The sequence below is a fragment of the Convolutriloba macropyga genome, chromosome 1 (genome assembly GCF_964194025.1).
Source record: "Convolutriloba macropyga chromosome 1, txConMacr16.3, whole genome shotgun sequence".
Lineage (NCBI taxonomy): Eukaryota > Metazoa > Xenacoelomorpha > Acoela > Convolutidae > Convolutriloba > Convolutriloba macropyga.
This window is the reverse complement of record NC_134468.1, coordinates 51,397,241-51,422,514: the sequence shown is the minus strand read 5'-3', so window position 1 is coordinate 51,422,514 and position 25,274 is coordinate 51,397,241. Positions and strand designations below refer to the sequence as shown.

Below are 25,274 nucleotides of genomic sequence, written 5' to 3'. Positions count from 1 at the left end.
TTCCGGGCCCTTGAAGCAACCAGTAGAACTAGTGACACGGATGGTGCCAACTACTAAATAAGCTGACTTGAACGAACAAAAACTGAAAGCCGCTGAGTTCCTGGCAGCTTTGATACACGATTTACCATCTTCACAGATGGGTCTGCAGTAAACGGCACAAGCAACGGTGGAGCCGGGTGTTTCATCGGATCATCGGGTGTTTCATCTGGTTTCAAGATAGGAGAAACGATCTCGCTCGCGGCAGGAGAGCATTGCTGCAGTTACCAAGCAGAACTCGTAGCCCTAAAGGAAGCCCTGCATCACCTGAGTACAAATAAGGTTAACAAGGCAAGAATAGTGACCGACTCGTTGTCCCTGGTTCAGAGAGTACGGAACTTAGGAAATATGAAACAGTGTAACAGCTGGGCCGAGAAAGAGGTTTTTGAAACCCTCGTTGAACTACGAGAACCAATGAAGGACCCATTGGAAATTGTGTGGTGCCCGTGCCAGTGGTGTAGATTGAAATGAAACTGCAGACAAAGCTGCAGGAGAGGGATGACATCTACCCCAAGCAGAAGTAGAAGTGCCCTTCGACTCTGCTAAGAAAGTGACCAAAGTCACGGAGGAGTTTACCAGCTCATGATACGGCTGCAGTGTATCTTGACAACGACGGGGCTAAAAAATACCCTAGAGACAAGAACCTCACCTGCCGAGAACAAACAGCAATCTCCAGATTAAGAAGTGGCCATCACCCAGAGCTAAGAGGCTGGAGAGCCAAAATGATACTTTTGGATGAAGCAGACAGCGGCTGCCGACTCTGCAATCTCTCTCGCAAAAGAGGTGGTCCAACACACCATGTCTGACTGCCCAGCGATGAGACACTCCTAAACGAACAACTGGAGTTTTCCGTTTCTGAGAACAGACCCAGATGAGGCACTGAAAATCTTCAGTAAATGGAAAGAAAATATTGAAAAAATCCCGACTGAAGCGGAAAGTCCGGACGCGAGGACTGTAACACACACACCAATCGTCAATCTCCTTTTGTCTGGAATTTAAGTGCTAGTAACCGCTATGTAAATCCTTTCCCCAAAGCCCTAATTGATGTCCTTTCTGTTTTTATAACTTTGCGGTTGTCCGTGGATCAAATATGTGGTTTTCATCATCGCCCCCGTATTGGTCAAATATCTTTTATACTCCGAAGCGAACTTGACATTTTTACGCATGTTAGTGGGATATATAACGTATAGTTGGCCATATGAGGCTTGCAGTTTTCGAGACCGAGGAACTGCAAGCCTCATATATTGTGTTAAGCACCAGGAAGAGGTTAACAAATACTGTTCTGAATGTTGACAATGAAAGAATAGCAGAATCAAATAGTGTGAAGTATCTTGGCGTAATTATAGACAGCAAACTAAAATTTGATGGAGAAGTGAAAAAGATTCTTCAGAGAATGGCTTGTGGAATAAATGTTTTGAATACACTAAGTAAAAGTTTACCAGAGAAAACGAAAGTCTTATTACTTAATGCAATAGTAATAAGTCATCTACATTATTCCGCGCTAATTCTAATAGGGTTGTAAAAGTCATTACTCACAACTTTAGAAAAACAATTGAATTGGGGAATAAAATCCATTTTTAATAGAAAATACGATCGGTCTACAGATTTCAAACTTCGCAACAAAATACTACCAGTTTCTTTTCTCTTGAAATATCGTTGCTCAAAATATTTTATTCACTTACTCAGTAACGATCTTCCAGCATATAAAATTGAACCTCTCTCTATCATGAGAATAAAACAACATGACAGGTCAAAAAAGTAACGTTCGATATAAGAACAATAAGTTTTTAACTGATTCTTTTGTTGCACAAGCCATTCCAATTTATAATAGTCTGCCTTCTAATATTAGACTGAAAACAACATCGAAAGCTTCCTTAAAAAAAGAACTTAAAGAATATTTTTGGAAAGAATTTTTGAAGGACCCAAAAGTAACAGATATAAAAGATGACATTGAGAGCATTAGATTTTAATTTTCATTTTTAATCTTCACGATGTACATATAAAATTGTGAGAACATTTTATGCTCGCATTTTAGGCCGTTTTTTTAATAATGTAAGGTCAAATTTTTAATTAATTAATTTAATGATTTTATAATTTTACATAATGTTATATTCTTAACTTTGCATTGCCTCTTTTACCACTTGCTTTTTATACTTATGTGTACCAGAGGAAATTAACAATGTTCCTTTTTTTATCATATTCGCCCAGTGGGGGTAGATGTTTTTTTTGTCTCTTTACTTTAGTTTGAAAACTGTCGCCTCGAGAACAATAATTCACTCTTAATGGTCAATCTTCATCATTGATGTTTTTCTAACTGAGTTGTTTGCTTCAGGATGGATTGAAAATGGAGGACTTAACATATAAGCCCATATTACTGCCGTTTAATGAAACAAGGGTTGGGCGAATTTCGCACTCGGCTGGGCCAGGTAATGCAAATTTTCACAATTAATCAGATGAATGTAAGCTTGGGACAACCCAGGACTAGTCAGTATTAATGCATGGGTGAAGTGGGATGCTTTTTGTTTAGCTTTTTATTATTAGTCAACTTTCATGCTTCAGGCGAATTCTACGTTCAACTGACAGATGAGCTCCCCAAGTTAGAATCGTTAATGACCTTGCTCAAGTCGCTCCAACGAAATATGCAGCCTATTCAAAATGTGCCTCAAGAGGGGGAGGCACTGATGTGTATATACAGAGAAGACGGCAATCCTTATCGGGCCACAATGATTGGACTGTCTCATAATAGCCCGGCGATACAGGTTCTCAAATGATTTTTTATTAATCTATCGGACTGAGGTGGTGTGAAGTGAAAATTTGAAGCTAATCATGACAAAATCACAAATTTAAAACAGCTTCTTTCACCTGATGTTGCTGTAGGTCTTCTTCTGTGACTATGGCAACTACGATGAAGTTCCGTTGAACCAAGTTTTCTCGCCGTTTCGAGAGATGCTAAAGGTGCCAAAATTGTGCTTCGAGGCAACCTTCGACTTTAAGAGACAATGGACACCAGAGCAGAGGGCACAGTTTGATGCCAAATTTCCTTTGAATGTCGACTTTTACTTCAAGTATGCTCATTTTTCGTTTTTGTTGTTTCAAACCATGGTATTTGTTATACTTTATCTTATCGAATAGTTTAGGATTCGCGTTGCGAATACTTTGTCTCAAGAATGTGTTAGGGATTGCTGAGCGAATACACAAATAATTGTGTATTACGAATTCTGATTATTGGAAACGCGGTGCGAATCCACTGCTAAGTTTAACTCAGGAATATGAAGAGCGTTTGCAGAGCAACTTGAATTCAGACCGATTAAGTGAAACTATGATTACTTATAATAAACTAGCATGAACAAAATATGAAATAATTTAGTAGACTAACGGGAATATTAATATAGGTGAATAAATAGAAGTCATAACTTTTAGTTATAAAAACGCATGATATAATTACAGATATAGAGGATAAATAATTTAGTACACATAAAGGTTTCGATATATATTTAGGTATCCATACGTATCACATTTCCCTCGTGACAAAAAAAATTTTAATGTATTTACAATTTTTTAGAATCAACACAAAACATGCAAACGAGTGGGATGAACATAACTTAACTCAAAATTGTAGAGGTACTACAATGTTAAATTTAAGAATAACAACGATTAAATTTTAAGTATATGCGAGGCTTATAAGTCTGAGGACTTTCAATCGTACATGGGTTGTGTATGCTAATGAATGTAAATTATCACCACTTGACAGACAATTACAGCACATAAAATTCTAAATGTTCAATAATTTTGAAATCGTGAAGCGAATACGCTTTAAAATTCTCAACATGTAAACTGAATACATTACACTGAACAATTTAAGTGCACACACAGTAATAAATGGATTCGCAGGGCGAATACTTGAATGAATTTAAGACTAACAATTGAAGAGCAACTGTAATAAATTAAAAGCAAGGTTAACATTAAAATTAGATTAAAGAAGTGGGAACAAGACTAAATAAGTGATTGTAGTTTATGACAGTTTTACTGAGTTTTTAGCTTAAATTTCATTTTCTGCATCCCAAACAGGTAGTTCTCTTTCTTGTTCATATTCGTGATATCTAACTCTTGAATCTGGTGGCGAAACTTGGCCAATTTGAATGTCCGGTCTTGGGGGAGAGGGGATTCTTGAATGTTCCGCACTTTGAATCATGGCTACCACTGTATTCGCGTTTGCTGCATCCTTCTTTTCTTTTTTCGATTTGCGTTTTTTCTGTTTGCCTGAACTAGTAGAGGTCAGAGAACTGGTTGGTGAAATATCCGCGTCTGTGAAGCCGTAAAATTGGGGCCGATTTCGTTTTCGGGTTCCTTGTTTTTCTTGCGGGTCGGAATGTGTGTCTTGATTCTGCTGGTTTTGAGAAGAAGACATTTGTGGAGCGGGTACTATTGATATCAGTTGTTGTTCCTGAGCTGTCGCGTTATCATTGTCGTTGATTGAAGCTGCATTTCGACGTCGTTTGGGCTGCGGTTTTGTAGGTTTGCGTACGGTGAGGGCTCGAGAAACGTTTGAGTTGACAGAGGAAACAACTGAAGTAGTGTCTCGATGTCGGTGTCGAATTTTGGTTTCCCCTCGCTTTTGCTTCTTAATGTCGTTGCTGTGTTTGGCAATCTTTATTTCTGTTGTTTGCTCATAGGGCTCAGGACGCCTTTGTGCGTATGCCCAGAGATAAGTGGATCTTTCAGCTTTGGTGCCAAACTTTGCCAAATCACTATCTCTGACTTTAACTGGTGATCGCCCCGGTTCGTTAATTATTGTTGTCGTGGGGGAGGATTTAGTGACGAATGATCCGGGTTTTAAAACTTCGTATAGCCCAGCGAGCTGTCTTTTCGTCCTCTTTTTGTTTGGTAGTTTTCGCGCTAGCTTCACATTTAATGACTTTTCCGTTCTCGGAATGGGGTTCGTGAGTTTGGGGTGTATTATGAACCGCGATTCCTTATTGTCGGAGTCACGGTAGCGGGAGCCTGCATCTTGTTGTGCCTTATTCATCGCTGTCTCAATTTCCAGATCGCTTCTCTCAGGATTGACCCATCCAGCATCATCGAGGTAGTTGTCTACAGGAACTGTATCAGCATCTAAATAGTGATTAAATATTTTTTGATATGTTAAGTTTAAACTTGATGGATATGTGCTAATATTGCTCAAAGGAGTATTCACCGGACGACCAAAATGAGCTTCAAACGGAGTTATCTGTGTTGTTTTCTGTCTTGTTACTCGTAAGTCAGAAATTATTTGTTTAATTGCTTTAGATGTTGAAAATGAATCTTTATTTTCAGTTTTCATACAGGATAACCGCCGTTTAATTGTCTGTATCATTCGCTCCACTAATCCAATTGCTCTATGATCTCCGACCGGCGCGTCCAGAATGTTAATATTATTTTCATTACAGTAGTTTGTAACTTGTTTACCTACTAAACAAGTGGCTTGATCTAAACGGATTGTTCGCGGAATTCCATGAGTATAAGCGTAATTACGGAGAAATTTTACTACGTTCGTCCCATTAGCTTTTTCAAAAATTCTAAATGTCGGATACTTTGAATAACGGTCAATGCATGCCAAAAAATAAATATCTTTATCTTTTTCATTTGTTATCGGACCTCCAAAGTCAATTTGAATTTCTTCATTTGGTTCTTGGCAAGCCTTATGTGGATACCATTTAGATTTTGGTATAATAGGTTTTAAATTCTTACCAATATCAGTACATGGAACGCAATCCGATGCTTTAGCCAAAATTTCTATGCATATATGGCCACCATGCATACTGAGACAGTGAAATCATGCCCCAACTACCAGGGTGGGTTTGTGAATGGATTCCAGTACCGCTTCCTTTATCGAATTGGGTATGGCGACGCGCTCGTCAACACACAAGCAACCGGACCTCACGTGAAGGTCCTTCCAAAAGGAATGTATGTAAGGGCTGACTTCTTTACAGCGGTTCTCGTCGTCTTGGAGGACACAATCTCTAATTTCCTTTAATACTGCGTCCTTACTTGTTAGAACCGCTAGGAATGATTTTGTAAAGAGTTGATTTAAGTTACTTTCAAAGATTTCCTCTCTGGACAATTCAATGTCTCGAATTTCGGGTGATGATGAAATTGGGGTATGAATGTTAGGGCTCGTGCTAGTTGTCGCTATTGGGGTTGATTGAGTGCGGAAAGTTACTTTGGGAGCATTAGTAGGAGTTGGGGGGTTAGATTGAGGCACTTCTTTTGCAGACATTATTATGTGGTTTACTTTATTTTCTGCTTTTGCGGCTGAATTACAATTAAAATTATTTGACTGGATTTACGATGCGGATGCAGTAGTGTTTTGAATCAATTGATTTGCACGGCAATTAAAGTTAGAAATGAATTCGGAATTGTAATTGTTTACTTGTGCTCGAGTAATGAGTGGATTAATTGAGGCATTTGAATTATTCGTGCTAATTTTAGCAGGTTTGCAAAAGTGGACGCGCGTCTTGTTTACTTGTTGCTTATAATTACTGGTTATGTGCCGCTTTTGGAAAGGAATTTTATTCGCGTGACTAAATAAAGATGTAATTGCGTTGCAGAACGGGAAATTGTTGCTACCATGAATTCCTCATCGTATTGATTGACACTTTTAGCGTTTTGATTTGGTTGTCGCGAAATATAATCAACTAAGCCCATTCTAGTACCAGGAATATGTTCGATATTAAAATCAAATGGTAACAAACGGTCAATCCATCGTGTTAATCTACTGTTGTAGGATTTATTAGAGCGGTGTGATTTTAAGACTGAAAGAAGTGCTCTGTGATCTGTTAAAACTGTGAAAGTCTTCCCAAATAGATAATATTTAAAATATTCAATGGCCCAAACCACCCCAAGTAATTCGAGTTCATTTATACTATAGCGTTCTTCATTGCTATTAAGAAAACGAGATGCAAAAGCTACTGTTTTCCACCCTTCACAATCTAATTGTTCAAGCGCAGCGCCTAAGCCTTGGCGGGATGCGTCGCATTTGATTCGCGTTTCCAGTGTTGGGTTAAAATGAGTATTTTCTGTAGCGTTTGCAATAACAGTTTTGATATGTTCAAAATGTAATTGATGATTTTCATTCCAAATAAATTTTTCGTTTTTCTTTAATAGGGGCCGAAGAGGGTGGCATATTTTGGCAAGATTAGGTATAAATTTGCTTAAATGATGAACGCTACCTAAGAATGACCGTAATTGTTTCAATGTTTTTGGAGCTTTGATTTCCGCAATTGCCGCTGTTTTAGATTCTATAGGTTTAACACCACTTTGTGAGAATGTGAAGCCAAGCCAATTTATTTGATGTTTTGCAAGGTGACATTTGCTTAAATTAATTCTAAGGTTATCCGCTTCGAGTTTTTGCAAACATTTGTACACGTATTTGAGGTGCGATTCCTTGGTGCCTTTGCTAACTACAATTATGTCATCCAGAAAACAGTATGTGTTAGTCAGCCCAACCAATGTGTAATCCATTGCCTTTTGAAACTCGGCCGGCATATCCGTAAGGCCATAAAATCCCGTTTTAAAACGATACGTACCTGTTGCTTCGCCGCAAATGATATTAAAATTACAATGACGTGCGGTATCCGGATGCAGCTTTAGTTGGCTATAGGCATATTTTAAATCGATCGTTGAAAAATAGACATTATCTCCCAGATTTGAATTATTAATATTTTGTGAAATTGAATCGATAAGACTATCTATATTTGGCATTTGATACTTGTTTTTGTGGATCGCTTTATTTAATATTTTCGAATCAAGAGCTAATTTTACAGATTTGTCCTTTTTGACCGTAATCACAATGGGAGAAATGAAGTTTTTATCCGAACATTCTTGTAGTTTTTCAATGTGTCCTTGTTCAGAAAGTTTCTTTAGCTCAGCGGATACTTTGTCTAATAAGTTTATAGGAACACGGCGGCCTTTTTGGTGTGATGGAGTATAATGTTTGTGGAAATTTGAACGAACTGTATGTACTTTGGACTTACCAATTCTGGAGATTAGGTCAGGAAAATCAGTAGCAATCTGTTTTTTGATTGGGCAATATTCTTGATCTACCTGATTGATTGTTATATGATTATTTGATTGTTGTATTGAGAGTCCAAGAGCTGTAAACAAATCTCTACCCAATAGAGAACGATGTCCATCCGCCACTACTTGAATTTCTATTGGATTCGCGTACCAATTGCTGCTTTGAATTGAAGTTTGGAGAATGCCCACCGTATGAATAGGCTCGTTTGAAAATGTTTTCAATTGTTTAGGATTCGCGTATCCACTTCGATTTTGAGTCATAGGAAATGATGGAGTTCGCCAAGGATTCATTTATTATTGTGCATACGCTGCCCGAATCCACCAAAACATTTGCTGATGTATTGCCGAAAATTACAGGAAGATTGATTGCGTCCACCGAAGTTGTGGAATCTGTTGAAGATACTACTGCTACACAATTATCTTCATCTGAAGAATAGTTTGACTCCAAATCAGGATCAAAATTGGCCGAAATTTGATTGACATCTTCATTTTGATCATCTTTTTCTACGTTATTGACCCGCGGCTTAGGTTTTGGGTACGAATTGGGATCTTTAGGTTTGCGACAAACCTTTGCGAAGTGGTTTTCAATACCACAGTTATTGCATCTTTTTCCCCGAGCGGGACATTTATTACGGTGGTCAGATGTCCAACTAGATCCACAGAAATGACAGGTTGTAGGCTTTTTCCGTGCTGTTGTATTCATATTGGAGAAAGGGGTAGCATTCGCGATGTGCATCCGTTGCACTTGGTTAACAGTTGAATGTGACTCGGTTTTACTTGCATTCATTTTTAGTTGGTTGAGCGTACCCATCTCGACTCGCTTTGAAGACTTAAATGCTTTATGTATAAGAAGAACTCAAGCTCAAAAGGAAACAAGTGTTTATAATGAAATCAGATGAAATTGATTTCTTACTTCAAATCACGTGGTAATTTGTTCCATTTGTTGAAGAAGTCATCTTGAATTGAAGTTGTCAGGTTCCCAAAGTTTGAAGACGAAAGGGTTAATCACCGCAACATATTCCGACCTCCTTGTACGAGCTCAAACCTAAATTGTTAGAGTTGCGCAAACTCTTTTCATACTAAATTTTAAAGAGAAGTTGTTTCCTGAAGATGTTTTTAAGCTGGGTCTTGAAAGCTGGTCGTTCCCTCTGCCTTGTCGTCGTCATCACTAATATCGTTGTGGTCTTGAAGGTGAATGACTAAACATGGACATGAAAGAGTTGAAATTGTTGATTGCTGAAAAATTAAACCGAGTTTTGTGTACACATTGTTAAAGGTACTCCTATTTTATTGCCGAGGTCTGTTTGCGTCAAAATTGAATATGCCTTTCTTGCTTTTTCATGTTGGTCCTCGTCCATTGAATCCCCTGCTGTATTTCATTCGGGTAACTGATAATCGCATTTCTCCCTTTGCAAAGGCACATGTCTTCCTATTGGTCGTATGTGGAGCCCTTTTCGAGGTATTACTCGAACAACTTGCATTATGTTGCCATTTGCATTGAATATTTTTGTTTTCCTCGCTAGTGGCAACAGCATATGAGGAGCATTATCTTACTTGATGCTAACAATGTTGTTGACGGCGTTTTGTTGTTTGTTATCATGATCTTTCGGGTTATGTTGAAGTGTCGTCAAGTCATCTGACTTGTCCACGGACCACTTTTTCCAAAATTGTCTGAAAATTCTGTTGATGCCTTGTAACTTTCTGCTTAGTGTTCTGCTGTCATCATGGGATGGCTCGGGCAATGCTGTTGATCGGCGTCTAGTGAGGAAATCAGCTGGCGTTAGTGCTAACGGGTCCGTGAAATCACTAGAATGGGCTGTTATTGGCTATAATTGAGGATGGCCTCAATTTGAGTGATGAAATACAAGAGATCTTTATTGTTCCCACAGTTTTTTCCCAACATTTTTTTACAGATGATAGTCCTCCGGGTTTGTCCAAACTGTTTTTCGAAGAGAGAACAATGCCAATTGTAGTCCTTCATGTAAATTCCTGACATGAGCTTCTGATCAGAAGTTTGATGGGTAAAATTTTAGGAATGAGTTTTGGGAATTTCTTGTTAATTGTATGTCAAATTTGCTAGTCGTCCAACCACGCGAACGACTTTTTTGAATCGAATGTGTTGAAACCTGTTGGCTTATCCATATGCTCTAGCGGATCATAACCAATTATTCCTGCCTGAAACTTATCAACTTTACCTACGTCAATCTTACATGCATTAACTTCCGCGTCTTGTACCTTAAAATTGTTACCTACCTCGTTTTACCAGTTTTTACCTTAATTTCTCCTGGCATCATTTTGATTAGTCCCAAATAATCTAAGGCATCCGCATTGCTTGAGCTGATATTTCCTGTTCTTTTTCAATTGATGGAAACTATTGACTAGCAAACTCCTGCAAGAAAAGTTGAATTAGGCTGTTTAAGGCAATCGTCCCGGATATAGATCTCAAGACAGCTGAGTTTGTAAGATGAATGGTTTAGGTGCTGTGGCGGCTTCCTTAATCTTTCGCTGACGTCGTTTTTGTGCTGGGTTCATTTTAGTTGAATTCGAACAAGTTTTTCAAAGATGTTCTCTGACTCAGTTCAACTATTGTTGTTCTGAATTACAACCATATTGGTTTGCTTCGCTCTTTCTATTTGCAGTCCGTCTTCCAATGCCGGCTGATTTTCTTCAATTGGTTCATCCGTGGGATATTGATCTACATTTGTGTAGCCAGTCGGTTCTACACCGCCGAAGGCTGTGTTGCGGCAAATTTGTGGCTTCGGTTCCTCTTGATGCGCAATCAACAGGATTGTCCTCCGTAGACGCAAAGTTTTATTTGCTCGTGGGAATGATGTTGCCTACCGTGTTGGAATTCAGAACATAATTCCAACGAGCAAATAGAATTTTGCGTCTACGGAGGAGAATCATTCTGATTGCGCATTAAGAGAAACCTCAGCCACAAATTTGGTGCAACAACAGTCTTTGGTGATAAGAATCCGACTGGTTACAACAATGTCGATCAATATCCCAGGGATGAATTAATTGAAGCCTGGAATGATGTTTTCAATTTTTGCAACACGGTTGGCAACCAACTGGTTCCCTTTTTGTGGAAACTCTTGCAACCAACAGTGTTACCGTTGAATCTTTCCAGGCGTACACTTCTGAGCGGGAAACGCTGGTCGGTCAAAGCTGATAATACCGCTTCCACCAAGTCGGCTCCAAGAAGTGCTGCAGAGTTGCAATCCAGGTACGCACAAACTAATCTGGGAAACTGTGGTTGCTGTCAACGTCCTTGTGTAAACGGAATTCTCGAATCGTTGTTTGTACACTATTGCTTTCCTTCCTTGTATTTCATTGTCTTCTTATGACTTCCTGGCATCTTTTGCGCCTCTTTTTTGTTCAAATGGCAATAAGATTTTTAGCAATCAAGCACAAGCTGCGCTTCGTTATAGAATGCAATTGGATTGATTCTGATTTTCCTGTCAATAAGTGAAACGTTTTTCTGCTTACGTTTGAGTGATTTCTCTGAATTGTTTTCGAACTGAATTTTTATGCATTTTTTGCTTGCCGGATCGGGATTTTCGATTTACTTTTCATTGCCTCAGATTTCTCTATTTTTGTACAGGTGGCTCTAGTTTGATGGAACTCATGCCAGGTCAACTGCTGTGTGTTTGAAACATTAACGTAGACTATGAAAATATAGCAAAAGACAAAGATTTTCCATACTGAAAGGTATTGGTCTTTACCAAGCAATGGCTAGTAATTAATAGCAATGATTACTTATCACTAAGGATGATGTGTGCTTCAAGGTGCCAGATGTATATCCTGAAAACAGTATGGCTTGATAAGAGTTTCCTGATAACAGTATGTCTATCGTTATTTCTACGATACCTATACCTACCTACCTACTAAAACTGCCCTACTTATACCAATAGCCTACCTACTGCTATACTTGCCCTACTTATACCATTACCTGCCTACCTATACCTGCTTATACCGTTACCTACGTAGCCTTTAACTACCAAAGACCAGAGCCTTACAATACCTACCTAAACGAATACCTATCAGTACTGTTACCAGCCAGATGCCAGAACCTACCAGTACCTACCTATCGAAATACCTGTTGAGGGGAACCTTGGGGTGGGTAAAACCCAGATGAATCCGAAAGCAGGCGCGGCTTGGTGAACGACCAACCAGAAGGTAGTTCAACGGGGTGGGTAAAATCCCAGAAACGGAAAGCAGGCGGGGGTTGGGGAAACGACCAACCAGAAGGGGTCCACGGGCTGTGTAAAATTCCCGAAAAACCGGAAAGTGAGGCAAGGTTAGGGAAACGACCAACCAGAAGGGGGGCCCTTGAGTTGGTTGAAACCCCAGATGTGGAAAGCAGGCGGGGGTTGGGGCAACGACCAACCAGAAAGTCCTCGGGGTTGGTAAAACCCCTGAAGAACCGGAAGGCAGGCGAGGGGTTGGGGAAACTAGCAACCAGAAGGGGTCTTCGGGGTGGGTGAAACCCCATAAAAAGCCCAAGGCGGACGAGGGGTTGGGGAAACGACGAACCAGAAGGGATCCTTGCGGTTGGTGAAAACACAGAACCGGAAAGAAGGCGGGTGTTGAGGGAAGCGACCAACCAGAAGGGGGTGCTCGGTGTGGGTAAAACCCCAGGAGAAGCAGTAAGCAAAGTTGAATATCGAAAAAAACTTGAATGTTTTAATCTTGATCTGTCTTTATTTCTTTTGAGTTGTTAAACCCACCATGGTCAGATTGTTTTGAAACAAGTCTAATTTCTGATCTTTTGATATTCTGAAATATTGAAAAAAATCCTGGTGCACAGCTGTTCAGCTCATTGGGAAATCTATTTTCTTATAAAACAATAGTTAGCTTTAGGCAAAAAATGTGAATAACTTATGTTGGGAGGGGGAATGGCCTCAGGACAATTATGATTTCGTACTATTAAAAATAGATTTAAATTACTTCCTTTTATTTCGCTTGTTTTGTTGCAGTGAAAAAGTCGGTTACTTCCGCCAGGTTTTGAGGTGACTGTTTTGTCGATTTTTGCGGGATTTTTTTTCCAAAATCGAGCAAAAGTCAGTGTGTCCTTGACACATGCTAAATCTAAAATGAACATGATGATTTCAGCACATCAACAGTCCACTTTTTAAAAAAAATTTTCCGCGTGAATGTTTTATTTGTGGCCAAGGTTTGTTACTTCCTTTTCAAATGAATATCTTAAACCCGCTAGTAATTAAACGGAAAACATTCAAAATATCAAATGCTCAAAGTCGTTCGCCTGTGAAGGATCTCTTAAATGTTACCTGTCCAGAGAATTGATAGGTGAAAATCGTGGTGTTTCAGAGTACTATCATCAACTGGCTCATACCCGGAGTTGAAATATCAAATTAAGGTGGAGCCAATGACAGCTCCTGGCGTCGTAACCAGACCGGAACACGAAGGGTTGACGACTCAGCAGATAGCTACTGTTCGTCCTAATGCTTCGATGGCTGAGACGCCGCCCGGACTACTGAGCCCTCAGAACACGGGCGCGATTCCTACAAGCGCGCGTTCCAAAATAAGTGACTTCATGCCGAAAAATTTGATGATAGGAAGTGAATTGCCAGTGTCGTTGGTATCACTGACAAGTTTCAACAGTTTTGGAGTTCAACTGACTAGCAACAGTGACGCCTTTGAGGCTTTGAAAAAGGAGATGTTGGAGTTCTACGGAGTTCCACAGAATCGAGACCGGATGGCTGTCCGAATTGAGAATGTGAAACCTGGTTAGCAAATGGGAAAATACTGGATGCGTTATTGGATATTACCTTTGAACTACCCCAAAATTTGTTGAAAAGCTATTAAAAACATTGTTAATAGCCGCACAGCGATAGCTGGGGCTATTATTTGTATTCTCTTGGTTTTTTAAAATTCAAAGAATTTGAATTGTATTTGGGCGCTGTTTTTTTTAAGATCTGTTCACACATTTTCATGATTTTTGAAGTCAACTTGGAACAGTGATTTTGGTCACGCCGAAACAGGAAATGGAGCGAAAAAGCGAGTGGTTTTGCGGCGTGACTTTTTTTTGCTCTAATTTGAAAGTAGAGTGAGAAAACTGTTTGAACAGAAATTCGGTTTCTCGGTAGTGGTTTTTCGTTCACATGCGGCAATTTCACTCTGATTTTTACTGTTTTTTCAATTTTTTGGATCGGATTTTTCTCTATATGGTTTTTCCATTTCATTCACAGCTCATTCTAGGCCTAGTTTTTTGTTTGAATTAAATTTTCATTTCTCATTTTGATTTTCTGTTTTTTCTTATTTTTTATAACTGATTTTTTTAAAAATTGTTTTCTCAATTCACTCATAGTCCATTCTAGATCTGGTTGTTCTGTTTAGTCAATAAAAATTCTTTGAATTGTACCACTTCAAATCTGCTTTCGATCATTCATGCATGCAATTTCAACTGAAGTGCGTGTGACGTCATTTTTCGCTTTAAGTGGAGCGAGTTTTGTTCATTTGCGTGATTAATTTTTTGATCACACTTGACTTACTCACTCTCAAAAATGACTTCCTCACTTTGAAATTGACTTTTATTTAATTAATTCAAAGAGATATGGTCAAATTGGTGTGTGTCACTCTAAATGAAGGTTATTTGAGAGCAGCTATTAGAGGCAGCAAATAGTTATACAGATTTTTAATCAAAATATAACATATAAGCCTTCAATGAAGAGACGAATTTTTTTGGTCTGTCTTTTTACTGTTTTTTTTAGACTGCAGATCTACGAAGCTATTGCGGCTATTTTCTGGCAATCTGCCAGCTATGTTTATTAAAATTATCTCATTGCTTGAAAATCACAGTACCCATGTCGAAAACGAATGGCTATCTTGCATGATCTTCCCAGCAAACATTTCGTTTCACAAGAATCTTGCAAGATAACCATTCGTTCTGCCAGAACATTGCAAGATAACAATTTTTCTTGCGAAATCTTGCTTCAAAACCGTTTGCAAAAAAGCTGACGTCACAAAAGGCAAGCAAAGGAAAATAGCTGAAGAGTTCTGCTTTTCCTTTTTTGTTCCGACCCCCACTTTAGTGAGGAGGGAGGAACTATATGATACAACAGAACTACTTTTTTTTTCTACCAGGGACGAATTAGAACCAAAAGTTACTTTTAACAGAAATTTAATAAAATCTGCTGAGAGTTGTCGTTATCTAGGAATACGCCTTGACTCAAAATTGACTTTTGAAGCACATCGAAATGTCGTTAAAAAATGGCGGCCGCCATTCGCTCACTATATCTGGTAAGAAACCATATACCCTTGGAAGTAAGATTGCAAGTTTTCAAATCTTTAGTCCTGTCTCATTTGTCATTCATTGGAGTTTGTTTACAGACATTGTCAGCAGAAAACATGCAGCGTATAAATCAACAGATTAATTGGGGCATAAAAGTGTAATGTGCGCCGTAAATTCGATCATTGTTCATGATATCCTTCTCAAATCGCATGTCCTACCAGCTGAATTAATTATTTCAATGTTTATTAATAGCCGCCTCATCTTCTCAGCCGGCTATTATAGCGCTCCTACTTTTTTTTTTTTTTTACTTCGTCGAATAAAAAAATTTTTCGCTTTACCTCATTTTGCCGCTTTTTCAACATTTTGCGTGATATCTTTTTGACTTCTCTAGACTAGTTTCTCTCTTCGCTCATTCTGCTAAAAGTGATTTTGAACATCAGTTGCTCAGCAAAGCAATTCAAAATGAACAGAGTCAGTATAAAGAATTGAAGTCAGAAGTAGAAACGGGATAAACCCATAAAGCCCAATTTTAGATGCCCGCTATTTGAACGTCGTTACTATAAGTCTTAGTTACCACCTCTAATGCCTATTGGTATTGATAGTAGCCCCTGTAGCCTCTCTCTAAGAAACAGAAGTACGTTATCTTCAACTACGAAAAGCCATCAAAATAAATCGGACTTAAAAAATGTTTTTGTACAAAAATCTTTTTTTTTTTCAATATTTTCTGTTATTTCAATCCCAATCATGCTTATTGGAATCAACGGCGGCTATTTTCCGGCAATCTGCCGGGTATGTTTAATATATTGAAACTCCACACAGACTTGAATCAGAGGATAGTATCAGAAACATATAAAAAATGTGCAAACCGCCTACAATTAGAACAGAACAAACGGACAAAACAGCTGATAATAAGAACGCAAAAGTATACTAAGCAGAGTAAAAGATCTTGAGTTTGGAGAGCATACAAAAATGGAATAAGTTAACCTTGAACAGAGGTTTTGCAGCGTCAGCTTGAAAATTTTCCAATAGATAGACAGTTAGGATCATTCATGTCTTATATATTGTGGAACGAACAGCTTAATGGGTAACATCATTTAATAACCAGAAGATTAATGTATAATTTTGATTATTTCAATAAATATTCCTGATTATTCTGAAGGCATGTAAACTTTAACCTTTCGGTTATATTATTAATTTACAGGTTTGAAAAAAAATAAGGATCTGCTTTACATTTGTCAAGTCTATATACTCAAATGAGTTTTTTCTGTTCAAAATCTTCAAAATATCTTTAAACGGCAGGTACATCCTGGAAGATGGATTTAAAAAGATTTTTCGAATTTCGTTTTTTAAATGGAGTTATCGAGGTTTCGAAGTTTGAATATTCGAGAGTTTTTATTCACATTTTCCGTTACTGCAAAAATTTGGCTCAATTTTGCTAATATAATTTAGAATAAGTTAAATTGTTAGCTGTAGTTTTTTTATTGTTACCATTAGAGATAGGGGACCGTTGCTGAATTGTTTGATTGGAGTTTTTTTGGCTAAAAATGTTGAAAACTTTCAGATTTTTTAAAAGAAAAATTGCACAAAATATGCTTTTTTGGTCCACTTTGTTTAAGTTTGCCGGTGGAGACCTACAAACCGCTGACACAATCTCCGTAAACTCAGAAAGAGAGGTAGTTGAAGTTCGGTGCCCTATAAGAGTCTTCTGGAATCAAAAATCTGCCGCTTTGCAAATTTTACTCGATACTTATAAAAATGCCTCATTGTTTTTTGATTTTGAATTATTTCACTTAACAATTCTAATTTCTAATCTTATGATGAAAAAAATCATGATGCACAGCTGTTCAGCTCATTGCGAAATCTATTTTTTTTACAAAACAATAGTTAGCTTTAGGTGTGTTTTCGAAGCTGTTGGGTTGGGAGTCAAAAAAGTGAATAACTTATGTTGGGAGGGGGAATGGCCTCAGGACAATTATGAATTCGTACTATTAAAAATAAGATTAAAATTACTTCCTTTTATTTCGCTTGTTTTGTTGCAGTGAAAAAGTCGATTACTTCCGCCAGGTTTTGAGGTGACTGTTTTGTCGATTTTTGCGGGATTTTTTTTCCAAAATCGAGCAAAAGTCAGTGTGTCCTTGACACATGCTAAATCTAAAATGAACATGATGATTTCAGCACATCAACAGTCCACTTTTTAAAAAAAATTTTCCGCGTGAATGTTTTGTTTGTGGCCAAGGTTTGTTACTTCCTTTTCAAATGAATATCTTAAACCCGCTAGTAATTAAAAGGAAAACATTCAAAATATCAAATGCTCAAAGTCGTTCGCCTGTGAAGGATCTCTTAAATGTTACCTGTCCAGAGAATTGATAGGTGAAAATCGTGGTGTTTCAGAGTACTATCATCAACTGGCTCATACCCGGAGTTCAAATATCAAATTAAGGTGGAGCCAATGACAGCTCCTGGCGTAACCAGACCGGAACAAGAAGGGCTGACGACTCAGCAGAAAGCTACTGTTCGTCCTAATGCTTCAGCGGTGGCTGAGACGCCGCCCGGACTACGGAGCCCTTAGAAAACGGGCGCGATTCCTACAAGCGTGCGTTCCAAAATAAGTGACTTCATGCCGAAAATTTTGATGATAGGAAGTGAATTGCCAGTGTCGTTGGTATCACTGACCAGTTTTTGAGTTCAACTGACTAGCAACAGTGACGCCTTTGAGGCTCTTAAAATGGCGATGTTGGAGTTCTATGGAGTTCGACAGAATCGAAACCGGATGGCTGTCCAAATTGAGAACGTGAAACCTGGTTAGGAAATGGAGAATACTTGATGCGTTTTTGCATATTACCTTTTAACTACTCGAAAAATTGTTGAAAAGCTATTAAAAACATTGTTAATATCCGCACAACGATAGCTGGGGCTATTATTGGCCTTCTCTTGGTTTTTTACAATTCAAAGAATTTGAATTGTATTGGGGCGCTGTCTTTTTTTTTAGATCTGTTCACACATTTTCATCGTTTTTGAAGTCAAATTGGAGTGGTGATTTTGGTCACGACGAAACAGGAAATGGATCGAAAAAGCAAGTGGCTATTTCACATGCGGCAATTTCACTCTGATTTTTACTGTTTTTTCAATTTTTTGGAGCGGATTTTTTCTAAATGGTTTTTCCAATACATTCACAGCTCATTCTAGGCCTTGTTTTTTTTGTTTGAATTAAATTTTCATTTCTCGCTAGTTTTTTTTGTTCACATTTGGTGTTTCGACACTGATTTTCTGTTTTTTTCTTATTTTTTTAACTGATTTTTTTTTGAAATTGTTTTCTCAATTCACTCATAGTCCATTCTAGATCTGGTTGTTCTGTTTAGTCAATAAAAATTCTTTGAATTGTACCACTTCAAATCTGCTCTCGATCATTCATGCATGCAATTTCAACTGAAGTGCGTGTGACGTCATTTTTCGCTTTTAGTGGAGCGAGTTTTGTTCATTTGCGTGATTAATTTTTTGATCACACTTGACTTACTCACTCTCAAAAATGACTTCCTCACTTTGAAATTGACTTTTATTTAATTAATTCAAAGAGATACGGTCAAATTGGTGTGTGTCACTCTAAATGAAGGTTATTTGAGAGCAGCTAATAGAGGCAGCAAATAGTTATACAGATTTTTAATCAAAATATAACATATAAGCCTTTAATGAAGAGACGAATATTTTTGGTCTGTCTTTTTACTGTTTTTTTAGACTGCAGATCTACGAAGCTATTGCGGCTATTTTCTGGCAATCTGCGAGCTATGTTTATTAAAATTATCTCATTGCTTGAAAATCACAGTACCCATGTCGAAAACGAATGGCTATCTTGCATGATCTTCCCAGCTTACATTTCGTTTCACAAGAATCTTGCAAGATAACCATTCGTTCTGCCAGAACATTGCAAGATAACAATTTTTCTTGCGAAATCTTGCTTCAAAACCGTTTGCAAAAAAGTTGACGTCACAAAAGGCAAGCAAAGGAAAATAGCGGAAGAGTTCTGCTTTTCCTTTTTTGTTCCGACCCTCACTTAATGAGGAGGGAGGAACTATACAACAGAACTACTTTATTTTTCTACCAGGGACGAATGAGAACCAAAAGTTACTTTTAACAGAAATTTAATAAAATCTAATGAGAGTTGTCGCTATCTAGGAATACGCCTTGACTCAAAATTGACTTTTGAAGCACATCTTAATGTAGTTTTTAAAAAAGTGGCGGCGGCCATTCGCTCAGTATATCTGGTAAGAAACCATATACCCTTGGAAGTAAAGTTGCAAGTTTTCAAATCTTTAGTCCTGTCTAATTTGTCATTCAGTGGAGTTTATTTACAGACATTGTCAGCAGAAAACATACAGCGTATAAATCGACAGATTAATTGGGGCATAAAAATATGTTATATGCGTCGTAAATTCGATCATTGTCGTGATATCCTTCTCAAATCGCATGTCCTACCAGCTGAATTATTTTTTTCAAAGTTTAGTATATTGAGTCTCCACAGACTTGAATCAGAGGATAGTATCAGAAACAGTTAATAATTGTGCAAACCGCCTATAGTTAGAACAGAACAAACAGACAAAACAGCTGATAATAAGAACGCAAAAGTATACTAAGCAGAGCAAAAGATCTTGAGTTTGAAGAGCATACAAAAATGGAATAAGTTATCCTTTAACGTAAGAGCGACGGAGATCAAAACTTTTCAAAAAAAACCAACAGTTTTTGCAGCGTCAGCATGAAAATTTTCCAATAGATAGACAGTTAGGATCATTCGTGTCTTATATTATATATATAGTGGAACGAACAGCTTAATGGGTAACATCAATTAATAACCAGAAGATTAATGTATAATTTTGATTATTTCAATAAATATTCCTGATTATTCTGAAGGCATGTAAACTTTAACCTTTTGGTTATATTATTAATTTACAGGTTTGAAAAAAATAAGGATCTGCTTTACATTTGTCAAGTCTATATCCTCAAATGAGTTTTTTCTGTTCAGTCAATTTTGGCCGATCGATGTATTCGTAGCGAGTTGTGAGGGGTATCTTTAAACGGCAGGTACATCCTGGAAGATGGAATTAAAAAGATTTTTCTTTTTTTTACATGGAGTTATCGAGGTTTTGAAGTTTGAATATTCGAGAGTTTTTATTCGCATTTTCCGTAATTGCAAAAATTTGGCTCAATTTTGCTAATATATTTTAGAATAAGTTAGCTGTAAATTTTTAGCTGTATTTTTTTATTGTTACCATTAGAGATAGAAGACCGTTGCTGAATTGTTTGATTGGAGTTTTTTTGGCTAAAAATGTTGATAACTTTCAGAACTTTTCATGAAAAATTGCACAAATTATGCTTTTTTGGTCCACTTTGTTTAGGTTTGCCGGTGGAGACCTACAAACCGCTGACACAATCTCCGTAAACTCAGAAAGAGAGGTAGATGAAATTCGGTGCCCTATAAGAGTCTTCTGGAATCAAAATTCTGCCGCTTTGCAAATTTAACTCGATAATTATAAAAATGCCTCATTGTTTTTTTGATTTTGAAATTTTTCACGTAACAAACATTTGGGTGACCGGTAAAATCAGGGATAGGTTTGATATTATCTTGGCTCCTTATTATTCGAATCTTTTTAGTTTTCATTTTGGTGCTGCCTTTTTTTAATGTTTTGCTTTTTTTTTTAATGTTAATTACTGTCAAAGTTTTCAGTTCAAGGCTCAATTAATAACAGCTCCCGTTTACGTAAATATGAGGTCAAGTGTTGAATAGAATGTTTTCGGTGAACCCAGTCGTTTTTATGGCATTGAAGAAGAGTTTTAGTAAACTTTAACTGAGTTCTTGTGTTTTGCCTCCAATTGTTATTCTTTTTGCAGTCTAATTACTAAGTCTAACCAATCGAAAATCCAAATGATTTTTTCAAGAGTTATAAGTGAACCTGTACAATGCATTCAGTTGTAATATAATGGCTTTTATGACATTGAATATATTTCTTTTAAGAAAATTTCAGTGATTTTTTGAACTTTTTATCTGATTTCTGTCGACTTTTAGCTTATTCTCAGTAAATAGAGGTCAAACGTTTTTTCATATAGGATACAAACTAATCTCTGTGGGTTTTTTATGAAAATAACTACGAGCCGGAAAATGCAAAGTAGGACTCGTTTTTAAGAATGCTGATAACCAATCTTATATAAATATTTTATAAAATACCATGTAAATATTTCCCCCCTCCCTATTGCAATTATGTAGTCATATACAGTCATATAGGCGGTTATATATATAGTCATATCAATATTGTACAACTGCAAGTAATCAATAAGAATTACTGCGTTTTTTCAAGTTGTGTGTGGCGATTGTTTTATCGCAGATATTCCCGCTCCAAGCATTGAAGAAATCATTTTAACAAGGCAATATTTGAATGCTACAAAATATGAAAGTCGTTGAAATGACTAGTAAAAACGTTGGTACTAGTTAATAGCCGGGAAGCAATAGTTGAGCCTATTGGGCTTCTCTTGGTTTTTACAATTCAAAAAACTTCAATTGAATTGGGGCGGTCTTTTTTTAAAGATCTGTTTACACATTTTCATGATTTTGGAAGTCAAATTGCAGTATTGATTTTGGTCACACCGAAACAGGAAGTGGAGCGAAAAGCGAGTGGTTTTGTGGCGTGAAAATTTTTCACTCTAAAGTAGAGTAAGAAAACGGTGTTTAAAAGAAAAATTCGCGTTCTCGCTAGATGTTTTTTGTTCACATGCGGCATTTTGAAAATGATTTTCAGTTTTTACTTATTGATTTTTTTTTCGAAATGTTTTTCCCAATTCACGCATGTCTCCTATGTTCATTTTGTCAAGATTTTTGTTACGACCATATGACTTCACAATCACTCGAAATCTGCTTTTTGTTCATTGGTTAATGCAATTTCAACTGGACTGCGTGTGTGGCGTCATTTTTCACTCTTAGTGGAGCGAGTTTTTTGTTCATTCGCGGCATTAAGTTTTTATTCACACGTGACTTAACTCGCTCTCAATAATGACTTCCTCACTCTGAAATTGAGTTTTCTTTCCTTTAATTCAAAGAGATAAGATCAAGTGAGTGTGTATCACTCTAATTGAAGGTTATTTAGGAGCAGCTAATAGAAACAACAATAAGTTATACAGATTCTTAATCAAAACTGAACATCTCAGCCCTTAATCAAAAGAATAAATTTATTTTTTGGTGTCTTTTTTTGAGACAAAGCTTTACTTTTTTAACTTTTTCAGATCTACAAAGCTACTGCGGCTCTTTTCTGGCAATCTGGCAGCTATGTTTAATTTGTTACGTTATGCAGGTGACGTGTTTGCTGTGTACATTGAAGATGAGGAATCAGAGTGGGCGCGCTGCTTTGTACAATCAGTGTCTGCAAACAGAACTGTGAGTGAAGGCTATATTACCTTTAATGCTTGCCCATTCTTAAGCGCTTGTACAAAGTAAATGGCGTTATAATCTCTCAAACAAAGATAGAAGCAATTATTGTCTCGTGTCTTTTTTGCCTAAATTTTTTATCTGACCGATTTGACTTCTTGGGTGACTGTTACGTCATTGACCTTTTGAGTTTTGGGTGATTTAAAAAAGTGCTCTTTCAATTTACTAATAAAATTCAATTGAAGATTGCGCCAAAATTGGTTTCATTTTCTCTTGGCTTACAGAAATGGTCTATAATGATCTCGGCATTCGAATTCCCATTTAGTGACCCCGTCCCCCTTTTAGTGAAACAGGATGCGGTACAACGGTCCCGCGTGTCGTTCGAGAGCAATTAGTTGAACGTTAGTCGGTTGCCTTATGAAGGTGAACACTTCGTTTTTTTCTTTGTGTCATTTCTAACGGAGTTCTAAAATGCAATAGTTGACTGGGATTTTAGTTGGAAGAAAGCTTCGGTTCGTTTCCGAAGTCTTCCGGTTCGTGCGTTGGACCTAGAAGTTGGGCCACGAATGACTTAACTTCACTAAAAAAGCTTTATAGAGGAGGCAAAGTCGGTTCAATTTAAGTTGAGGACGAAATGATGCCTGCTAAAAAAATGTTAGGTCAATAAAGTAGGTGCCTTATTATAGGTGTTAATAATTTATCTCGATTTCAGTCAATTTCGGGCAATCAATATCTTCAGAAAAGTCGTACCACTAAAAAGCCCGTGAAAAATAGCCGATACTTCAAGAGACCGTTTCAATTTTCGGGAGACAATTTCAAGTTTTGGTGGAAAACTTTTTGAATACTTTATTTTCCCCTACTTATTCAAGAATTAAAATCCCTTGTATACATAAGAATGATTCTATGATACGGAAAAACTATCTTGATTAGATTTTCAATGAAAAAATCAGTTGGTTCTAAGAAAAACAAAAACCCTGATTTGGCAATCTATATTTAGGTTAGAATAACTTCAACTAACAAAATGTGACTTCTTTCCTTTTGAAGTTAATGCGTTAAAAAGTTGTTTTTGCCTCCCAATAAATTGTTTGACTGAAGTGATTTCTAGTTACTGTTCCAAGTAAATCTTTTCGAAAACTTGATAGTTTCCTCGAGAACTAGATTAGTTTGAAATATTGAAATTCCCATCTTTACGTGAAGGCGAAATATCTAACCAAAATGTTTTTTTTCTAGGCTCCTTATCTCCCCCAGAATCTGGCTAAACACTTGTTGGAGTTGGATATCTTACTAAAAAAATTTTAAAAACTCGCAGTTGCGCAATTTTTTTGAAACTAGTTCTGGTAGCTTTGGTACATTTTCTGCAACCACATACAACAGAGTGTGCTGAAGGTCCCCATTGCGCGTTTTTTTTTAAATTTTTGTAAAAGGCGAATCAATGTAGCTCTTCGACATTACAAACAGCAAATCACACTCAATTTTTTGGCACATTTCACGTTTGTTGTTCCGACCCACTTTAGTAGGGGCAGAAACTATATACTCAACTGTTTATTTGTTCAGTCTATTTTTGGTGATTGACTGAATATTTATTTGGGGAGATATGTGTGGTATCATTAAAAAGCGTGTAAGGCGTGGTTCCAAATTAAAAGATTTTTTGAATTTCGCTTTTTTTAGGAGTAACGCAGGTTTCAAGAAATGTGAACGTCAGCCTAACTTCCGTTGTTTTGTTCACTTTTTTCGTAACTTTTGCTTCAATTTTGATCAATTTTCCCTAAAATATGATAAAATTGTTGACGATAGGCTCATTGGTTTTACGTTTGAAGATAGAAGAGAGTTGTTGCATAGTTTGAACCAACTCTTTCGGCAAAATTTTCAGCATTTTTCTTGAAAACTTCTTTTTTTTTAATAAATGGCACCAAATCTGCCTAATTTTTACACTTTGTCCATTCTGACCGTTGTACAGACATCAAAACTGGTGACACAATCTTCCTTTATTCAGATATAGGCTAATTTTACCTTGGGTTTCCAAGAACGTTTTCTGGATTTAACATTTTTGCGGTTTCTCGCTAATTTAAACCGATTTTTAAAAAAAATTTGTCGTTAATTTTTGATATATCAAGATTTTTTTTGCCAAAAAAGCGAGTACGCAATTGTTTTAAGTACAAATGAGTTTTCTGACAGGCCAAGGCCAATTTTGGTCCCATTCTCGGTTTTTGCAATGACAATTAATTATGATTGTTTTTGGGTGTCATTTTTGAAATTTCGTTTTGCATTTTTCATCCCAATTAAAAGAATCTTTTTTAGAGTTTCAATTAATAAGAGGTTCCTCTATGTTCTATTCAGGTCCAATGAAACAATTTTGTGTTTGATGAGTAATGCTCATGGTTTTTTATAGCCTCGGACAAGGAGATTGTGTGATATCATTAGAAAGCTTGTCAAGCGTAGTTTCAAATTAGATTTTTTGAATTTCGCTTCTTTGAGGAGTTAAGCAGGTTTCAAGAAATGTGAACCGGAATCTAATTTCCGTTT

General features: G+C 37.1%; 1 protein-coding gene across 1 annotated transcript in view; it reads left to right on the top strand.

Annotated features, from left to right (window-relative positions):
- Window positions 1-2,225: 2,225 nt before the first annotated feature.
- Window positions 2,226-25,274, top strand: part of LOC142340229 (uncharacterized) — a 105,807-nt gene continuing 82,758 nt past the window's right edge. The window contains exons 1-5 of the mRNA XM_075390755.1: window positions 2,226-2,462; window positions 2,596-2,795; window positions 2,914-3,101; window positions 13,423-13,841; window positions 22,678-22,760. Of these exons, the coding sequence (XP_075246870.1) occupies window positions 2,381-2,462; window positions 2,596-2,795; window positions 2,914-3,101; window positions 13,423-13,841; window positions 22,678-22,760 (972 nt within the window). The 5' untranslated portion in view covers window positions 2,226-2,380. The remainder of the gene's footprint in view (window positions 2,463-2,595; window positions 2,796-2,913; window positions 3,102-13,422; window positions 13,842-22,677; window positions 22,761-25,274) is intronic.